The sequence below is a fragment of the Pteropus medius genome, unplaced genomic scaffold (genome assembly GCF_902729225.1).
Source record: "Pteropus medius unplaced genomic scaffold, Ma_sr-lr_union100, whole genome shotgun sequence".
NCBI lineage: Eukaryota > Metazoa > Chordata > Mammalia > Chiroptera > Pteropodidae > Pteropus > Pteropus medius.
The window spans coordinates 10,166,443-10,187,190 of NW_024353517.1; the positions used below are offsets into that span (position 1 = coordinate 10,166,443).

General features: G+C 33.8%; 1 protein-coding gene across 7 annotated transcripts in view; it reads right to left on the reverse strand.

The window, feature by feature from the left end:
* Nucleotides 1–4: 4 nt before the first annotated feature.
* ATP13A3 (ATPase 13A3) overlaps nt 5–20,748 on the reverse strand; it is a 78,757-nt gene continuing 58,013 nt past the window's right edge. For 5 of the 7 annotated variants that reach the window (XM_039850733.1, XM_039850735.1, XM_039850736.1 and 2 more), the window contains 4 exons: nt 17,130–17,218; nt 11,389–11,469; nt 9,796–9,885; nt 3,225–3,422 (listed from right to left, as the gene is read on the reverse strand). In XM_039850733.1, the coding sequence (XP_039706667.1) occupies nt 3,225–3,422; nt 9,796–9,885; nt 11,389–11,469; nt 17,130–17,218 (458 nt within the window). Of the gene's footprint in view, nt 3,423–9,795; nt 9,886–11,388; nt 11,470–17,129; nt 17,219–20,748 lie in introns of all 7 variants that reach the window. The other 2 variants (XM_039850730.1, XM_039850732.1) reach the window with 2 other exon arrangements.

The following is a 20,748-nucleotide window of genomic DNA, read 5'->3' on the forward strand; positions in this document are numbered from 1 at the left end:
GCTATTTCATTCATTTACATTTTTATTTTGAATAACTTCGATCAAAAAAGATTTCATAAGGTTATTTACAGTGCTGAATGTACAATTGTGAATGTATGCCTTTTTGACATCAGGGTACCATTCTTGAGCAGCAATACAATTTAAAAAATATAAAGATGCAGTATCATTTCTGATATAAAGTTTCTTAAAAAAAAATCCAAAATCTTAGGGAATTCACAAATCATAACAGGAAGTAACTTTTATTAATTTAATGTGCACATAATTACCAAATTTTAATACATTAAAAATGTGTAAATGCCCACAGACTGTACAAAAATTAACATCCCATATTTTGTTAAAAGTTCCCAACCACCTCCCACCATAAATATACGAAAACCTATTTTCAGGTATGTCAAAATTACATGCATGAAATCTGAGAATGTTTTCTGAAGCTTGAATTTTGCTCTTCTCTGGATATTGTATGTATAGCCGTTTTGGGAAGAGAATATATAAACATTGATATTTTACCATGCTTTTGAAATTGTGCAGTATTTTCATAAACATGGGAAACAAAATAAATAGCAAGAACCAACAGTTTTTTAAAATGCAAGTGCAATTTGGAAAGCTTCTGAATGTAAGGATTATAAAACTAATATAAAAAGTATTTATCTTGTTGTTGGCTTAGCCACTTTTATTCAAGCATTATTTGCAGCATTGCTTTACAGCAGTTGGTGCTAGAAGATACAAAACATATAGTTACCACTATTTATATTTGAGGGAGAAAAAAAACTTTAAACAACCCTGAGGGAGACACACATTAAAAATCTTGTTATTTATTTAAAAAGTTAAAAAGTTACATATCATTATTTAACAATTACTTTCCCGGACATTTCTGTCCTTAAGTATGTGCATAAATAAAATTTTAAATCAGCAATATTAATTTTAATACATCAAAATAATATATGTACAGATTTTAAAATTTAGGTGTGTATATATTCAAATAATTTAATGTGAAATTCAGAACCAAAATTACTATGTAATGGTGACCTACAGAGAGAGAGGACTCTATCTATGGCACTGAGTAGGACCCACACCTAGATTCACAGACATTCTTCAAATAATATTCTGGAAGTCATCAATTACAACCTGAACAACCCACTTTGTCTATGTTCAAATCCAATTCCCTACAAATGCTTCCCCACCTACCTAAAAACCTTATTCCTTTGAAAACAATACGGACAGATGAGATATAAAACCCTTATAAAATCTAAATGTTAAAAAAAGGGGAGTGTTAAAAATATAGCTCTTTATGATCATGCTCTTAAAGATGTTAAATACAATCTGATAATTGGGGTTTTAAGCTGTTACTTAGCAATTACTTTAATTACATGCTTCAGTATTTAAATCAAAGAATAAGATTTATAATTGTGGGATATCACTGAAGAATAACACTTGTACATGTTGAAAATGAATGTGGAAATTACAAAACAATCATGAGAATAAGTAACTATAGAAAACAGTGCTAATTCACAGCTCAAGAGGTCTAAGATGCATAGCTTCATAGAATCATTCATGGAACTGTTCTTATCATCTAATGTGTATTAATATTGTATTATACTTTTTTGATGGAAAACTTCGATTATATTTTTGTAAGAATCATCAGTGGCAAAAGCAATAACAGTGATCCTGAGTGTAACTTACATTTTTCTATAGTTACCAAACATCATTCATGTCTCTGCAGCATAAAAGATGAGAACTATTTGGTTATACAGTTCTGGGTACATCTGATAGAATGGTTAAGTATATTACAGGAAAATAATGATCAGCTAGAAGTGAAAAGCACACGCATGCTATTGGTTAAGGAAGAATACAGGATAATGTCACATAGTTTTAGTAGTTTAGTGTCCATTTTATAGCAATATCATTTCCTTGTTTTATCATAACCATGGGCTTTGCCAAACTGTTGGATCTTATCTATAAAGGCATTTTTAAGGTTAAATTTTGTTTAGAATTTAAACGTCAACCAGGCAAAACAGAAAGGTGGAAAATATCCACATTTCTTTTGGCTCAATGAATGTCTATTCTTTATTTCCATTTTTATTTTCTCCCAGAAATTTCCACAACCAAAATATGGTCATTTGTAAACATCCAAACCAAAATAGGTAGGCTCTGACCTCTGGCGCCACCTAATGGCACAAAACAAATTCTCACCTAGGTTCATACTGCTTTGAAAAAATAAGTCATCAAAACCACTCATTATTTTTAAGCCTTATTATTAATAGGATAGACATACATCAAACCTTAAAAATTTTAGAAGGCAAAAGTCTAACTCAAAAAACTAAATAAAAGAAAACACACACAAAAAATCCTAAACCAACTCACTATTATCCTATGTCTTTAGGTAATTAAAAAAGTAGAAAATAAAGACATTTAAAATAATATAAAACCTGAGGAAAAAAAGGTATGAAAAGATACTAGAAAGGTAGATCCACATCTATTGCCAAAAGAAATAATCTTTTTTTCCCCAGTGAAGTAAATTGTATTCCTGACACCAGACATAGCACAAGCCCCATTTAATAGCTTTGAGGGACACCTCAAGAAGGCAGTGAAGCACCTTGCTGATTAGAAAAATAAAACCCAGGTAGTTTGTACGGAAAATATAAAACCACCAATGGAAATCACCTGAGTTGTTTTATAAGCAACACCAAAAACTTACTCCTAACTCTAGGCTATCAAAGGGAACTGGTGTATGTATTTGTAGAACTCTTTGGAAGAAATGTTGGAATCAAATGAAAACAGGCTTTCTACCTATTTTCAATGGAGGCTAACACCCATTTTATTTATCAATTACAAATTTAGGGCCTGTATATAAATGAGGGGCTGTGAAAATAAATTTAAAAGTGTAAACTAAGTCTCAAAAGCTAATGTCTAAAACCTTACCAAATATCAGCTTTCTTCTGTGCCCTATGTAAAGAGTATCACTGAGGGTAACAACCAAGAAAATTCTGGAAATACATATAAGATTCAGAGTTACTGAATGAAGTAAGAGGGGCTTCACAGATTGATTATTAATCTAATTGGCAGGCCAATTTGTTTTGTTTTGTTTTTTTAAAAGTTCAAATCAGCTACTGTATCAGAAGGGACATAAATTAAAATGGTGCCATTCAGACACACAGGATCAGATAGTCCTTAAATTACATTCTGTCCAATACTGCTACTAGCATACCACTGAGAATGATGCACTGCTACGTTATGGTGATGATTTGACATGATCCATTTTCGTTAACTAAAGCTTTAGCTTCTGTTGTTGTTTGAGGTTTTGGCGGCCATTCTGGATCAACCAAGAGCTCCTGAGCCAGATGCATATACTTTGCCTTTGGTATCTTCTTTCTACAGTCCAGGACGCAGGACAAGCAGCATTTCCCCCAGTGATCCACTGACTCCTAAGAAAATAAGGAAAAAAACACCCTAGTAGATTAAGGACTGCTTGTGTTTAGCGAATCTGTTAAAGCAGAGTACACAGAAAAATAAGAGAAAATGCCTTCTGAGCAAAACAAACAAATGAAAAAAATCCATGTAAAAAGTCAGCTTTCAATTATTTAGGAACGTATTGTTTTTTAGTTAGATTTTTTAGTTATTGATGTAATTTATTTTATTTAGTTTTATGAACCTATCTTATGTATGGATGCATTATTAAAATAACTTGCAGATCTGGATTCTTAACTCTATAACTCAAAATATCAAATGCACTAAGAATAACTTTAAGCTAGTCAGAAAGAGAAAGCATTATTAATAGTTAATATGGAAATGCTCATAAGCTATCCCAAACTCTCTTTTGATATTATTATTCCTAACAGCTTAGCTACCTGATTATTTCTGGAAGAAAGCAGTATAAAAATGCCATGGTTACTGTTACTATCACCTTTCAAAACATGAAGCATTATGAAGATTATTTTTAGGTCAAAATTAGAACTTAGGTCATAATTAATATCAATCAATCCTTTCAAAACCACATTTTCATTAATATAAAAAAATTTATTTTATAGTGTTGATTTCCCTTGGTGCTCCGCTACTAAAAGAGGTACACAGAAAGTATAAAAGCAAGTACTAATTCTTAGCATTATTTCACTATGAAAAGCTCTGCTGTCATTGAAATTCTTTCTGTTAATCCTGATTTTTTAAATGAATGTTATCTTATATAAACAATTCTTAGAGAACAAGAAAACAGATTCCCTGGTTATTACACAGAAATATAAGTTCAATACAGGCCCTCAGAATTTACCTTAATTGAAATTTGAGATAAAGAAATGAAATAAAGCTAAATGACTCTACGGAGACCTGTAGTCAATTTTTAATTATTTTGGCTATTGCTTCTCCAAAGCGAAGTTTAAATCCTAGGTTGTTTTGTTCTGCCATCAGTATATAACCCAGGCTACTGAGTTTTAAATCTCAGTTAAAGTAATCTCACAATATGAAGGCATAACATACCTGAGATGGGCATTCTAATGTTAACACCAAAATATCTTCATGATCAAAAAAGGCAGATTTGCTATAACGCGTTTTTAAACACATTTCTAAATTTGCCAATGGAGAACAGCAAAGTACTTTATATCAAAACTCATTTACGCTTTTCATATTTTGACTTGGTAGATCTTCTCATCTTATTGAGAAAACCACCAAGAACCTACTACTCTTTCCATCTCTGAAACTGTGGGGTGGGTGTGTGGCAGCACTGAGACCGTGATCAACAATAACTAAGTGCTTCTAAAGGTATGTTTACTTCATCAAAACACTGTAAGCAGCAATGCTACCAAGAATTTATAGGCAAAAACTGTGGTCACAAGTAAGCTATACTTTTAAATCCTGGAGGTGGGCAGGGATACAGATTAAAAGGTTATTCATCAAAGAGACTTACTGTCATAGCTAAAAAGTTATTAACATCACCTTAAAAGAAGCCCGCAAAAAATATTTAGCATTAAGATACAAAAGAGACTAGCTATAGGATTCTTCAGGTGATCCAATACAATTCCTATCCAGTGTAGGCACATACACAATGAACCTTAATATTGAATCTGAGTTGGATCTATCTTAATGTTTAAAGTCTTAATCTAATTGTGGAAAAGATCACTGTTCCTAAATCAATCAGAAAGCTGTCACTTTTTATTTTATGGCATGTAGCACTGTTAAAGGATCACAGGAAAAGGCTAATGGTGAATGCTGACTTAAAAAAAAAAAAAGCAAACACATATAGGCCTTGTCTGTCCAGATGAGTTGGCATGGTTGAAGGGCAATGCACAGCAGGCTGAGTTAAGGAAAGTCAAAGCCAAATGTATTCAAAGGCACACACATATACATATGCACACATACATCTAAATCTATTGTTCACTACCTGTGAAAAATGAGGCAAGCAAGAAAATTAAAACTAATTTCATTGCAATCAGAATAAAAATTGAATAGTATTATTTTACATTAAGGTATATGTTTTAAAAAATTCTCATGTCCCTATTAAAAGCAATATATACTGTTATAATTCAGAAAAGAAATTAAGTCACAAAGAACACTAGGAATACCTCCTCCACTGTAATTAGAGACCTATTTTGTTCCTGTGCCCTCACTTCCAAATAGCATATACAAAAAATGCACCATAGGCAAACATAGGTTTATTAGTTTACAAACACAATATAATTGTGTTTACATCCTCGAACACAATATAATTTACTGGAAGAGAAAAAAAAGATGCTACAGGCATGCTGGAATGAAAAATAAATCAAGGGAGAGATGATGGTGCCAAGAGGAGACCAGCAAGCACTGTGCAATGAGAAGGTGAAGAAGGGGGAGCACTACGGGGCTTAGAATGAGCACTTGGATCTCCCAAACATCTAGGCAGAAGTCCCTGAAGCAGGAGAACACAGGAGCCACAGTAACTGGAGCTTTTGGTTTGCTCCTGAGAGGAATGGTTAAACAACCAAGTGTATCCCTTAGAGAAGGGAAAGAGGCTACCACACACCAGCAGAGAAACCACAACTTTCAAGATCTACAGCTAAAATTCTCCTGCTTCTTAGACCATTACAAGCTGTTCATTCTAGAACCCCAATGCCAGTTTACTCTCTGCCGTGTCTTTTAGGAAATTTTTCATGGGTAACATGTAAAACATAAGGCCATGCTTATAGGAAATGTTACTATGGTTCTATGGTTTTCATAAAAGTCTTCTTCCATACCAATCCTGAATATAAAACAAATAAAGACAATCACAATTAACATTCTATCTAACTAAGCTTGAATAATAAGTGGCATAAAGACTACAGCTAACACCTGGATTTTTTCCCCCAAAAGAAAAACAATCAGGCACAAATCCTCACGCAGGATCAAAGTATACGATGATACTGACTCTAGTTCCACATCTACTACTAAGCAGCCTTGGTTTATTGGACAGAAGACAGGCACAACTGCTTCTTAGTAAAAATATGCAGCACAGATCTTCTCGAACAGGTGTAAAGCATTATAGAAAACCACAGATGATGGGGCCCTCCACTGAAGATTTTTCATTCAGTAGGTCATGAGTGAAGTTCAAAGCAGTTTTGAAGACTATCTTTGCTTGAAAATCTGATACATTAATATTATAGGAAAAAAACATTTAGCTACATAAAAGTTTCAACTTGGATTCATTGCAAATGGTTTAATTAACCTCTTTTAAACTTGATTCAGTGAAAATTTACTGAGGCCACTGGGCAGCAAAAAGAAAAACAATCACTATGGGAAATAAATTACTATTATGTAAAAAGAAATCCCCTTCCTGTATCTAAATTAGGTTAGCTGCATGAATGTTCAGTAAGCCAAAAAGAACATAGTATCTAAAATGTCTACTATTAAATGATACTTAAAAGTTAATTTCATCTTTAAAGAACAGATGGAAGCTTTCTGGTATAGAAATATTATAGACGTAGGTCCAGAAAGACCTGAATATGAATTCCAGTTCCTCATTTGTGAAAATTGAGAGAGACTAAAGCTATTTCTATCTCTTAAAGTTGTAACAATTAGAGAGAATTTATACAAAATGCCTCACACAGTATCTACCATAAAAAGTAGGTATTGAAAACAGTAGCTACAGTTGTCTCCATTCTATCATTTGATTGTTATGTTAGTTTACAATCCGTATGGTCTCATATATATGAGGCAATGTGGCATAGTGAAAACACTCCTCTTGAAATCAGAAACCCTGGCTTTGGCTTCAACTCCGAATTATGCCATTAATTAGATGCAAAACCTTGGCAAGTGGACTGAATGCTGTTTCTTCATGTACAAAATGAAGTTAGAAATACTTTAAGATCGAAGGATCCTGAAAGTGTATATAAAGTGCCTTGTAGATCAAATATTTTGGACATGGTTGCTAGAGATTTCTAAGTGAGATTCTCCACTTCCCAATTCATCTATCTGAGACCTAGAGCCTGGTCCAGGGTCTCTCTAGTTTTGAAACTTTCAACCCTACTCAATGGTCCCTGGCTATATAAAGTAAGGAAGGAAAAGAAGAAACAGGATTTTTCTTCTTCCAACATTAATCAAGTAGGTTAGGAGTTGCAGTCTGAGAAGACCTCATAGGATTCCTTGTAGAAAAGAGCACAGAATCGGCACATGTGGACCGGGAGTTCATGGTGAGGAAGAATTATGGCAGCCACAGAAGTCCTAAGTATAGCAGGCCACTCTCATCATTACTTTCTTTTTCACCTCATGGCAGGGTTTTTCAACCTTGGCACTACTGACATCTTGAATTAGATAGTCTCTGTTGTGAGGGGTTGTCCTATGTTCTACTGCAGGATGTTTATTTAGTAGCATCCCTGGTCATTACCAACTATATGCCAGTAGCAAAACTGTCTAGCCCAAACTGCGACAACCAAAAATGTCTCCAGGTTATGCCAAATGTAACTAACTCATTAGCTTTTGAAGGGTCACAAATATGAACAATGACACCATGTTATACACAGAAATGTCAGAAGATGAAAGTATATCATCCTGTGCTAAGAGGTTATAACAACTGTCTTTTCTAAAGCCAATAATTTAAAAAATGCTTTCTTAATCATGACCATAGAAACTGAAGACTAAGATTCTTATCTAGTCAGTGATTCTCAGAGCTGGTAAGCACACAGGGCATGATGCAGCAACCTAAGCTAGCGCACTCTCTACCACCTCTCAAACCCTAACACTTCAGAGGTAGGCTGTCACATGACGGATACAAACTCTTAAAAATAAGAGGACAGATAATTATTAATAAAATTTTTAGATAATAGAGATGAAGCAAATGATAGAATTTTCTGCTATTTAATTTTGGTTGAAAAGTAAAGAGAGATTTCTAATTCAAATATTTTAAAGATTTATGATACCTACTTTTGACTGAATCAGGGTATAACTCCTCTTCAGAACCTACAAATCCTGTTTAGATCAACAGTTGGAGATCTCCCTAGAAAAGCTGAAAACTCAATGTAAATGTTTTCCTTGGCCTGGGCCTTGCCAATACAAGTATTTCGTATGAGGACTGATGCTATGAGCCAAAATGAACACTTGAAGTAATGTAGTGGATAACCAAAAAGGAAGAATATAGACACAGAGGAGATTTAGCTAAAGGACTTGAGCCCTTAATACAGCTTTGGTCACATACACTCTAGGGACAACTGTGTATTACACTGCTTTGAGAAAAAGAAACTGAAACTGATTCCAGACTCGCCTCATCCTTACAAAACTATCACTATTCATAATAAAGCACTAGAAAAGGAAATGGCATTCTCCAAGACCTCTTATAAAGGGATTCTGTGATATTATGGTATGTATCATGTATCAAGGCTGCTACATTACCAAAATAAAGCTCAAGAATCTGCTACTTAGGTTAAAAAAAAAAAAAAAAAGAGGCTAAAAATAAGTGGGTGTCCCAACTCAGTAATCAGAGGGAATACTCTTGAACTCTATAAGCTTCCCTATGGCTCAGGATGGGTAACAGGTTTAGACTTACAAATCTTTAGTAAAAGATTTAGAACACATCACCCACCTACAAACAAATGGGTAAGACAATGAGGAGGTGAGTCTTTGTATTGTCAAGTTCTCTATACTCAAAAAGCTATAGTTGTATGTATTCAATGGCATTGATTTAAAAAATAAGGCTAACCTATATTTTCTATTAAAACTGTATTTCAATATCCTAATACCAGGAAATGGAACTTTTCCATCTGATTCTCTTTTTATCACAGAGCTTGCATATCTTTCAAATAATAGGCTATTTAAAAGTCCAAAGTCATGGTTTGTATAAAAATGAACACTGTCACTCTGAAAATTTTTCTGAATGAGACACATATGTTGAGGAAAGCCAAAAAGCCACCTAAAATTAAGGCACAATAAGAAGAAATCAGGAATAATTCCTCAAAATTTTGACCTTTGGACTCTGGTCCATGAAGAAGTAATTCCCATTTCATAACTTTGTTTACATAAATCTCATTCAGCTTCTAATGAGACTCATGAAAACCCCCCCAAAATTTAAGCCAGACAGAAATGGAAAAATTAACTCTCACCACTGAGGACAAAATCTTTACACACACACAAGATAAGGATTGGAATGGAAAAGAGATTTATGAAATTTCTGAAGTCTCGAAAAGCCTGTAACAAAGGTTTGCCATGAATTTTCTAGGACTCCTCACAAGAAATGAAATGCGAGGCATAAGGAAAAAGGTTGAAGCAACACGCAACAGATCACCCCCCCCTCCCCCTACAGAATGCAGACTACACAACTGAATGAGCCTAGGTATATGCGAAGAATCAAGAGTGCTGATTTCCAACCTGCGGTGGCTGTGTGGTGGTGAAGCGATATTCTCCTTGTCTGTCTCGACTGAACACAACTTTCCAAAGGACCATGTCAAGGCAGAAGTTCTGAGAGATAGTCCAGTGAGTTAAGAATTAAAAATGACTAAGTCATTCTTTATTAATGTGCACATTTAAAAAGAACACACAATGCTGAATCATTAGTGAAAAACATGATTTGATTTTCACATAGAGAATTTCAGTTAATATTGCAAAAAGACAAAGAATAACAGGACTTTTGTGACAAATGTAAATCATCATTAAATTCTTGCTAAAATGGGACCTTTAAATTTTCCACAAAATATGACTTTTATATGAATTCTCAGGTCTTTCCCATATTAAAATAACGCTTATAATCTGAAATCTTAACAATGTGTTATTGCCACTGAATATATAAAATTCTATATGTATTTATAGCTATATCTATAAATCGATATGATTTCATCAGTCCAACACAAATATTTCTTTTGACAGTGAGCAAGAATAATAAATTATGAGAGATTAAGGATTCTCTATAGTCTGGTTTTTAAAAAACTTTTAAACATTTGAATGAAAAGATAAACTTATACTATAGAAAAAGGAAAGCTTTTAAAATACAGTACCTTGGATGTACTTTTTACTGGCCAGAAGATAGCAAAAATATATTCCACTGGGCAACTTAAAAAGATCAGTACAAGTACTATAATATCCATGCTGCCCATTATGGCCCGAATTTAAATACTGTCATCTTTTAGAAAGATAACAAATTAAGCATAATTTCCAAGTCTAGAACTATTATCACTAAAGTATATATTTCACAAATTACCTAATTTTAATGTAAAATCCTGCCCTATGAAACCCTTAACTTAAAAAATCACAATTGCATCTCCTTCTTCCATTTCATATATTGCTACTACAGGAGTGAATTACAGTAGTTCTGAGAAGACAAAATTATACTAATAGCAGCACATGAGAACTCAGTAGCTACTTTTATAGAAGCTGACCTAAAGGCACTCCTAATCAAAGAGTAATTACACAATGTACATGGATTAAAAAGCACTGAAGACTTCTAGAGGGAACTTAAAAGCAAATATCAAGGAGGAAGTTCCAGTAATCAATGCTAACATTGGATAAGTTCATAATGGTCATTATTTTCTACTCTCAAACACTCTATTATTAATATTTACTACATTCCATAGAGAAAGCCCCCCTCCCTTCCTTTCCTTAAATGAGAGATTTTACTATGTATCACAGGACTTGGGTGGTACCCTCCCACTGTGATTTCATGGTCACTGGTTTACTAGTTTATGGGCTGCCTGAGCACCAATCTTCTCTTTTTTCTACCAGTTACTAAGTTTTGCTATCTCACTGCTTATTTTCTCCTAGGTATATGAGTGCAGTTGTCATATCCCTTATTATGACTACTATCAATTGATGGAAAATGTCAGAAGAAAAGGATAAATGAATTGAACTAAAATGAAACTGAAACTTTGTGGGCTTCCGTAATGTTACCTGTCCTCTTCCTCCATTATCATTAAATCACTAAAAATCCCAAAGCAACAAGGCAGCCATTTACTTATCTGAAGTGCTTACCTCCACCATGATAGATACAAAGGCATTGATAAGAACAATGATGAACATAGTTATGCGCCACTGATATGGTACACACACTATCTGTAAGACAAAAATTTTTAAGTTAAAATTGTATTATGTAGTTGATATTATAGCATGATATTATAACTTCCAAATTCACTGCATTCCTATTATATACCAAGCATCTTCACGTAGATTATCTATTCAATCTTCAATAGTAGCACAAGGTAGGTATTAAATCTACTTTTTGGAAAATAAAACTCAAAGTGTAAGTAACTTAAAGTTCAAAAAATATTAAAGTGGTTTAACTTAGAGCCAAATCCTATTCACTCAGATTCAATAGCCCATGCTCTACTAGATCATACATTTCTAACAAGTCCTTATTTTATAAATAAAATCTTGTCTTTAAACAATGAGGCAAATATTGATCTGTTACTCAAAACTCTATATTGTTACAAAGACAAATTCATAAAAGAACTAACTATACAAATCAACTTAAGAAATACAATCTAAGTTTTTGCTTTAAAATCTGTGACTAATTTCTAAGACCTAAAAAAAAGAAATCCCATTCACGTATTCATCCTTTTAGTCAGCAACTACTAAGTACTTAAGATACTGTGCTAGGTGCCAAGGAGTAATATGATCTAATATTTTAGAAAAACACCTGTGACTCCAGCAAGGAGAATCTGAGGGGTAAAGACTTCTATAGTGATCCAGGCAAAAGACAATGATAGCCTGAACTAGAGTGGTGAGTGGCATAATATGTATTATTTTGGTCTCTGTCCCTGGTTCCTGACACAGAGCTCCTAAAATTATTGTAATCTCCTGGGTGACGGAGGTGACAGGAGTGTCTTACACATAGCTTTTAAATCCCCTGAAATTTCTGGGTATCAGGAATGTTTTTTGTTCCAATGAGGCTACTCTTGGTGGATTTCTGGATAACTTCAGGATGGAGACTGCTCACCAGGAAGACTAGGCCATGATTAGAAGCTAGGAACTTTCAGCTCCACTCCCCCATCCTCCAGGGAGGGGAGAAAGGCTGGAGATTGAGTTAATAATTGAGCATGCCTATGTGTTAAAGCCACCATTAAAAACTCCTAAACTATAGGGTTTGGAGAGCTTCCCTGCTGGTCTACACATCTATGTGCTGGGAGGGTGGTGCATCCCAACTACACAAGGACAGAAGCTCCTGTGCTCAGGACCCTTCCAGATCTCGGCCTATGTACCTCACTGTCTGCACCTTTATTATATTCTTTATAATAAAACAATAAACATAAGTGTTTTCTTGAGTTCTTTGAGCCATTAAAGCAATTATCAAACCTAAGAAAGGGGTTGTGGAAACCAATGTATAGCTGGTCACAAGTACAGGTGATGACTTGGGGCTTGCAATTGGTCTCTGAAGTTGTGGGGCAGTCTTGTGGGACTGAGCCCTTAACCTACAGAGTCAACACTAACTCCAGGTAGTTAATGTCAGAACTGAATTTCAAGATATCCAGTTGGTGTCAGAGAGTTGGAAAACTGATGTGGGAGCCACCCCCACATACTTGGTGTCAGAAGTGTTCTAAACAGAAGAAACAATAGTTTCCTTTTAGGTGACGAATAAGATTGGAGTAAAAAGAGAAACAGAGATTCAGAATAAGAAAACAGAGACTCTAGCCACAGACTGGCTATGAAAAGAGAAGGAATAGAAAAAGACACACATATACACTTCTGACTTGGATACCATACCAAGAAACAGACAACGCAGGGTTGAAGGAGAACCGGTGAGCCTAGTTTTAAAAATGTTGAAGGAGGAAACTGATGGGTGAACCATGCAGATAATACTTATTATGGCAGTGGATATTCAGATCTAAAGCTCAATTGTGAGAGCTAGGCTAAGAGTGTAAAGCTGGGCATCTTCTCCATGAAGGTGGCAACTACGAGTGAAGCCATGGCTTAAGATGAGATCACCAGATTGTATACAGTAAGATGAAGGATAATTACAGAAATGTATGAGACACTAACATTTAAGGAACAGGTAGAGGGTTTTGGAACCACAATGGAGAATGAGAATGAGAAGTCACAGAAGGAGGAAAAAAATCACAAGAGAGGAAAAAAATCACAAGAAAGCAAAGCATCACCAAATCCCAGGGGAAATAGCTCAAGAATGATGGCATGGCTAATTTGTCAAACACAGCTGAGGAGTCGAGTGAGACTAAAAAAACAAAATTTAAAGGAGACAAGTTCATTGGATTTTATAAGAAGGTTGTTAATTTCTTGGCAAGGGCAGTTTCATTAGACTGGCAGGTGTAGAATTCAGACTAGCTGATAAGTGTGTGGGAGGTGAACTGAATATAGCATTCTTTCAAGAAATAATTTGGCTGTGAAGACATGCATGTATGTCAAGAGAGAAATATATGTTGTGTTTTCTTTTCTGTGTGAAGTGTTTATTTAAATCCCTCAATGAAGCATGTGGAGAAATAGACACATTCATACACCACTTGTAAGATTATAAACTGTCATGCTCTTCAAAGTTTGATGACACAGTATTTATAAAAATTAAAATTCTAGATACCTTTTGACTAAGCAATTCTACTTCTGCACATTTAAACTTCTAAATATATATTTATCCTTCTTAAAGTGTGCAAAGATTTGCAATACAGCATTTTTAGAGTAGCAAAACACTGGAAACAACCTAAATACCCATTTAAATAGGAATAAATTATAGATAAGTCACTGAAGTTGAACAGTCATTCTATAAAGCTCACATAACTTTGCTATGCAAACTTCTCAGTTACATAGATAAAAGGAAAATGAAGTCTGATCTCACTCATGGAACTAGAAGCAAAAATCCTAAACAAAACCATAGCAAACCAAATCTAGAGGATATAAAAAAGAATGCATCATTGCAAATTAAATTTATTCTATGAAAGCAGTATTAGTTCAATATCTGAATACCAGTCAACTCTAATTTACCACATTCTCCAGGGAGAAAAACTGTCTAACCATTTCAACAGCTATACAAAAAGCATTAGATAAAATTAAAGATCTGTTTATGTTAACGACACTATAAAAGAAAGCTTCCTCAACCTGATAAGACAGTATGTACCAGAAACCTACAGCCCACAATATATCCAACGGTGAAATATTAAGGATATTCCTTTTAGAGTCAGGAACAAGGCAAGAATATCACAACCATTACAACCAACATTAATATGGTTAACAGACATGAAAAATACATACGAGGCGTAAGTACTGAAATGTCAGAAACATTTGTTATTATTCATTGATAACTGTCTAAAACAGAAAACCCTAGAGAATCTAAAAATGTTAAGAATAAACTTTGACAAGGCTGCTGGATATGAGATGAATAGCCAAAATAACTATAAAGTTTACACCAGCATAAACGAATTAGAAAATGTAATTTTAAACAGATACTTATCACAGGAACAAAAAATAAAATACTCCAGGAATATATCTAACAAAAATTTGTATAAAGACTTTCAGAAAGAAAATTGTCAGACTTTATTATAAATAGTCAAGAAGACCTAAAAAATGGAAAGAGTATAATTCACGGAAAGAGAAACTAAATCATTTCTCTCTCAGATTTATTCATAAACCCAGTGTAATCCTAATAAAAATTCCAAGAGGGCTTTTCCTGGCAATTGACAAGCTAAACTTAAAATACTATATATGAAGAAAGAAAAGTTCAAGAACATCCAAAAACAATCATGGTGAACTACTATGTGAGGTGAGGAGAGGGGTCCTGCCCAACCATATACCAATATTTCAGTAACCTGAACAATGCGGTACTGGCATAGAGAAAGACAAAGAAAACTAAAGAAGAAACTATAGTGCCCCTATTAGATCGATGGCCATATATGTGTAAAACTGAGAGGACAGAGATATATCACTGAAGGATCAGTGGGAAAAGATGAGACTTCAGTAAATAATGCTGAACTAAATGCGTATTCATGAAGAAAACAAAGAAATCTGATATCCATCTCAAAAGCTATATACAATATTAATTCCAGATGGATTTAAGACTATGAGTCTCTTTATAACCTGAGACAGACAAGTTTGCCAAACTAAGACATAAAAGGCACAGAACATATAGAAAAAAAAATGTTAAGCTTGACTTCTGTAAAATTATAAATTTATTTAAAGAAAGATATTATAAACAAAGCAAAGAACAAGCCACAAACTGAAAGAATATGTTTCACATATACAGTCAAATACATTAGGACCTCTTACAAATAAGAAAAAGACAAAATCCTAACAGACAAAAGGGGCAAAAAGCATGAATAGGAAATTCACAGAGGAAATAAAAATGGCTAATAAACATATGAAAAATGCTTGACCCCATTAGCAATTTAAAATTAATATAATTCGCAACTTAAAACCCATCATATAATATTTTACACCCACTAGACTAGTGTTAGCAATGATGTGTAACAATGGATCTCATACGCTAATGAAAGTATAAACTTACAATCACTGTGGAAATAACCTGGCATATCTGAGAAGGTCGAAATGTACATGCTCAAATTTATACTAGAATATGCTGGAGAAACCCTTTGCTGCTAGTGGTATACCAAGGTAAACTGGGTGGTAGTAGAAGTAGTATTTTATCACTGACATTATTTAGAATTCCCAGCACCTGGTGATATTTAAGAGCAGATGGACTTTTAGTGGGCTTTATTGCTGTATTTAAATTCTCTACAGCAATGTATCACTCCCTTGTTGCTTAAAGCTGGGATGTACCACTCCCATCCCCACTCTCTGGTTCGCCATTACTCATTCCCATATACTAAGAGACACGTACAAGAATGTTCATAACAGCCCTGTTAATACAGGAAAAGATGATAAATAATCCAATTATTTATCAATGAAGAATAGAGAAATAAATTATAGCACAATTCTATAGTGGAATACTATATAGCAGTGAAAATGAAATGCATGTATTATCAACATGGATGAACCTTAGAAACAATGCTGATGGAAAAATGCAAGTCAGAAAAATACAGATAGCAAGATACTATTTTCATAAAGTTCAAAAGCAAGCAAAACTATTTTTTATCACTTCATACATATATAAGTACATACTGAAAAGTAAGACAACAAGGTAAAAAATTAGAATAGTAGTCCCCTCAAGGTGCTTGAAGAAAGGTACATGATGGACTCATGGGTGTTACTGTATTACTATTATGCTTAACTTAAATACGTGTGCATACTCTTTTGTATAAAACAAGTATATCATCATCCATAAAGCTTTTAAAAAAATATGGAGAACTCAATGGAGAGTGAAGATGAAGCAGCGTATGCAGACTACTTAGGAGACAGATCAAATAATAGGATCAAAGTTTTTTTATTTTTAAAGACCAAGGGACTTTTTTTTGTAAACAAAGGGAAATGGAACCAGAAGCAAAGAAGAAACAGGAAAGAAAAATAAAATAGCAGGTAGCATAAATAAAGCTGCTGTTTTAATTACATTCTTTATTCTTTTGGGGAGCATCTTTGGGTTAATGTAACTGCATCTTAGAAAATTCGGAAAGAAGAACATGGAAAAAAGAAACAGAGAATTGAGTCTCTTTCCCTAGAAACATGAGAACAGAGGGATAGATCTTGAGCCCTAGCAAACATCCAGAAATCTCACCTGGCTGTGTAAGTTTCATATAATACTAATATGTTATTTTCTGTTTCTGTCCCAGATATTATCAATCCTCAGACAACCAATAATAATTGATGTGCTTAAGCCTTACCTGAAGAACCTGGTCAATAGAAGCAACTGGATACAACATGATGAACAATATGAAAACATACAAAATAATCACAGACATAACAAAAAGATCTGAAAAAGAAAGTAAAACAATTAAATTAGGAAGTTCCTTTAAATAAAAAGGCATATAATAACAATTAGTATACTGTCAATCCTAAATTTGGTTTTGAATATTGAAAGTTTCTATTTAGGTTGATGAAGTATATCAAGTATGTGCTCTATGTTATTTCCTAGAGTATGATACATCATTCAGGCCCAAGGAATTCATTTATGTGATGTGAAAATAAACAGCATCCATAAAAATAAGAGAGGGACCTTTACAAACATTTATTTGTATTTCTTCCAGAGAGACAGCTACTTCATAAGATAATCAAGCCAACATATAATTCATAAATAGGAGACTAGAGTATGTATGGCAAAATGAGATTATCATTTAAACATATATGCAATGACAATGTTGATTGTAAAAATGCTGAATAACATTTATTATCACTATTGGGTATGTTGTAATCCTAAATAGAGGCATTCTAAGTTGAATGTACATATATTTCTAAGTGAATCTCACTTTTTTCACTGACTTCCTGTTTAAATATTTCCATTTTAGAAAATGTTAGCCAAAACCTAGAAACTGAGCTGATCTTTTATTTCAAATGTGGGCTACCCCTATGGGTTGCTATGGCAGCTAGAAATGGTAAGTTCCATCCAACAGCACTTTGTATCACTTTCCCAGCTCCAAAAATAAAACTCCCTGCACATGGCCATTTTGTTAACTGTGTGCACACATGTATGCACATGCACATATACAAGCATTCCCTTATACAACGAGTCATAAGAAGGCCTCAGCAATATCCCAATTATACTGACAGCTCTCAACTTTTTTCCCTTTTTTCTTTGGTCTGAATATCTACTTACAAGTTCCAACTTGAGGTCGGCTTCAAATTTAAACTTTACTAAGACCACACATAACCAAAACTTTATCATAAAGCCTTCAGACTGGATAAAGGAGTTAATATCCTGTTTTATGGACCATAAGTGAGGGGTCCTGATACTATTATTAAATGTGGGGGTCATTTGTAAACATTAACTTTGTCAATATGTCAGTTCAAAACTATATTATTCTACAAAAACATTGTTTTATGCACACACACGCACACACACATATTGTTTTGTAATACCTAAGTTACATAGTCATTCAAATAGTTATTATGTCAATTAAAGAAAAAGTGTTTGGAAAGTGCTAGTTAGAAGTACACAAACACACAAACAAAAAAAGTCAAAATTAGAAAAAGGATTAAAAAAAAAAAAAATGGTCTGAATACAAATGCCAAAGAAAGACATGGAGACAGAAAAGGTTTTGTTTCAATAAAGTAACAGCCCGTATTGAATGTTTTTCAAATCCTATTCACAACTGTAGGTAAAAAACAGATTTGCAATCTATTTCTTGACATGTTGCCAGAAGAAAAAAAAATTTACTAGAGCTCAGAAACTTCTGACATCTACCTCAACAGTGTTTCTCAAATCTTCATCAGTCTTTTTCCCAGAGCCACCCCTTTTGATCACATCTCTAAACTTTGCCAAGATCTCCACGTAAAGGAGAAAATAATTGAATCTTTCCTTTGTTTAGCTAAGGGAGAAAAAGAGGCACTGTTCAAAGGAATTTGACAGGGGAGGTGTATGGCTGGCAGATTTATACAACTACCCAAATGAAAAGACCAATAAGAATTTCAACTAAGAATGCATTCAGGTATTCATTAAGAGACGTAAAGTTTCTTGTGGACTATGCTCTCAGCTCCTGGGTTTTCCTGGCATTGTCAGTGATTTCTTAGCAATCCTATCGAAGTACAAGAAATAATCTTCACAGAAGATAGCTATCAAAACAAATTTTGTGTTGGTGGTGATTAGGGGCCAGAAGAGAATGCTCCTTAAAGATTTAGGTTCTGTTTTAGATTCTGCCACAAAGCTATGTGAACACAAGCAAGTCATTCAGAGTAAAATTATTTTAACTATAAAATGAGGCTATGATAAGGATCCCACAGGAAAGAGAAGATTTAAAAACTTAAAATGCAAACTAATATGTAAATTCAAGTTATTGTGTCCCAGCTTATGGCATCACATATTTGTTAACAATACCAGACCCTTTTGATGGAATATGGAACCAAAATAAGGCATCCTAAAGGATTTCCTTCATATTCCTCTACTATAGTAAGTGACTCAAAAATAAAACCTTAGAGTAAAAAGCCCAAAATACTCATCTATGGCTCTGATATACATCTCTCTTGTTCCTTCCTCAAAAATACTAACTGAGACATTCTGACCTATAACCACAAATTTCAAGTCTTTTTACTCCTATCCCCACTTCCTTACTCAGTACTTGTCCTTAGAAGGCCACCTATCCTTCAAGGCCTCCAGGTATCTGCTCCAATCAACTCAGGCAAGGCAGATGAACAGGAAGATGCACAGGCCGAGAATAGGAAAGATACTGGTAGTTCTGTAATAATGTCTTCACAGACTGAGAAAGGACATGGATTTCATAAGCAGTAAATTGTAGGAATCAAGTAAGAAACTAGCAAAAATTGAAGCCAAAATCACATTTAGTTAAATGAGAGTGTAAGAGTTTAGTCCACATCATCATGTCCCTTAAAATGATAGCATACTCAAACAAGAAAATATAACTGAGCTAAGCTAAAGTTGAAAATGGGTAACCACAGACTGAAATTATGTTTTATTTTAGAATCAAACTGAACCAGTAAGAGAGCAAAATATTCTGGAGAGAATGACTTAAATGCCTAAGATTAAGATTAATTTTTAAAAGTAATTTCAAAACAGAGTTACTATATTACACTATTTAGATACAGAGAACAGCAAGTACAAAGATCCTAGCAAAGAACTGTGAAGTGTTTATTCTATAAGAGAAAATTAAAAGCTGTCAGCTCTAGTAAAGCCTTCATCTTTCTCTCTTTCATTTCCTTCTATATTTATACTTAAATTGTATATTACTTTATATAGTTACACTTTATCTGTCATTTCTTATTTTCTTTTCTACTTTTCTTTCTTTACTTATCAGTAACAACTATATTCAAAGATTAGGGGGGCTCCAGTGACAGACAAGATGTGAAAATTAGTAAAATACGTATCTGTTGTCTTTACTGTTCCCACTGTATTTTTCGAGAGGCTGTTGTATGACAACAGGCACTTCTGTTTATCTACTGACAGAAATGCACAAGATGCTTCAAATGAGGACAAACATTTTGTGGCTATATTCCTGCTAAATTATATTTTTTAATACACATTTTAAAAAAAATAGTCCAGTGGTCAACAATTAAATTTATTATTTACTGAAGTCAATTTGAAATTAAATGGCAATACAAACTAAGCCTTTAATTTTTTTTTTAAGTTTACCAAATAATATAAAAGATGTATTTTAAAAATAGGCAACAAAAAGTCTCTCTCCCTCACTCTTTTTTTTTTTTTTTTTTTTTTATTAATTGGAGGAGTATGGATAGGGTGGATTTATCTAGATCTCAAAAATTAACTTTCCTGATGTGGGTATCTTGCTTACCAACTAGTCTGAACACCAGTTTTCTTTATAGAAAGAAGCATTG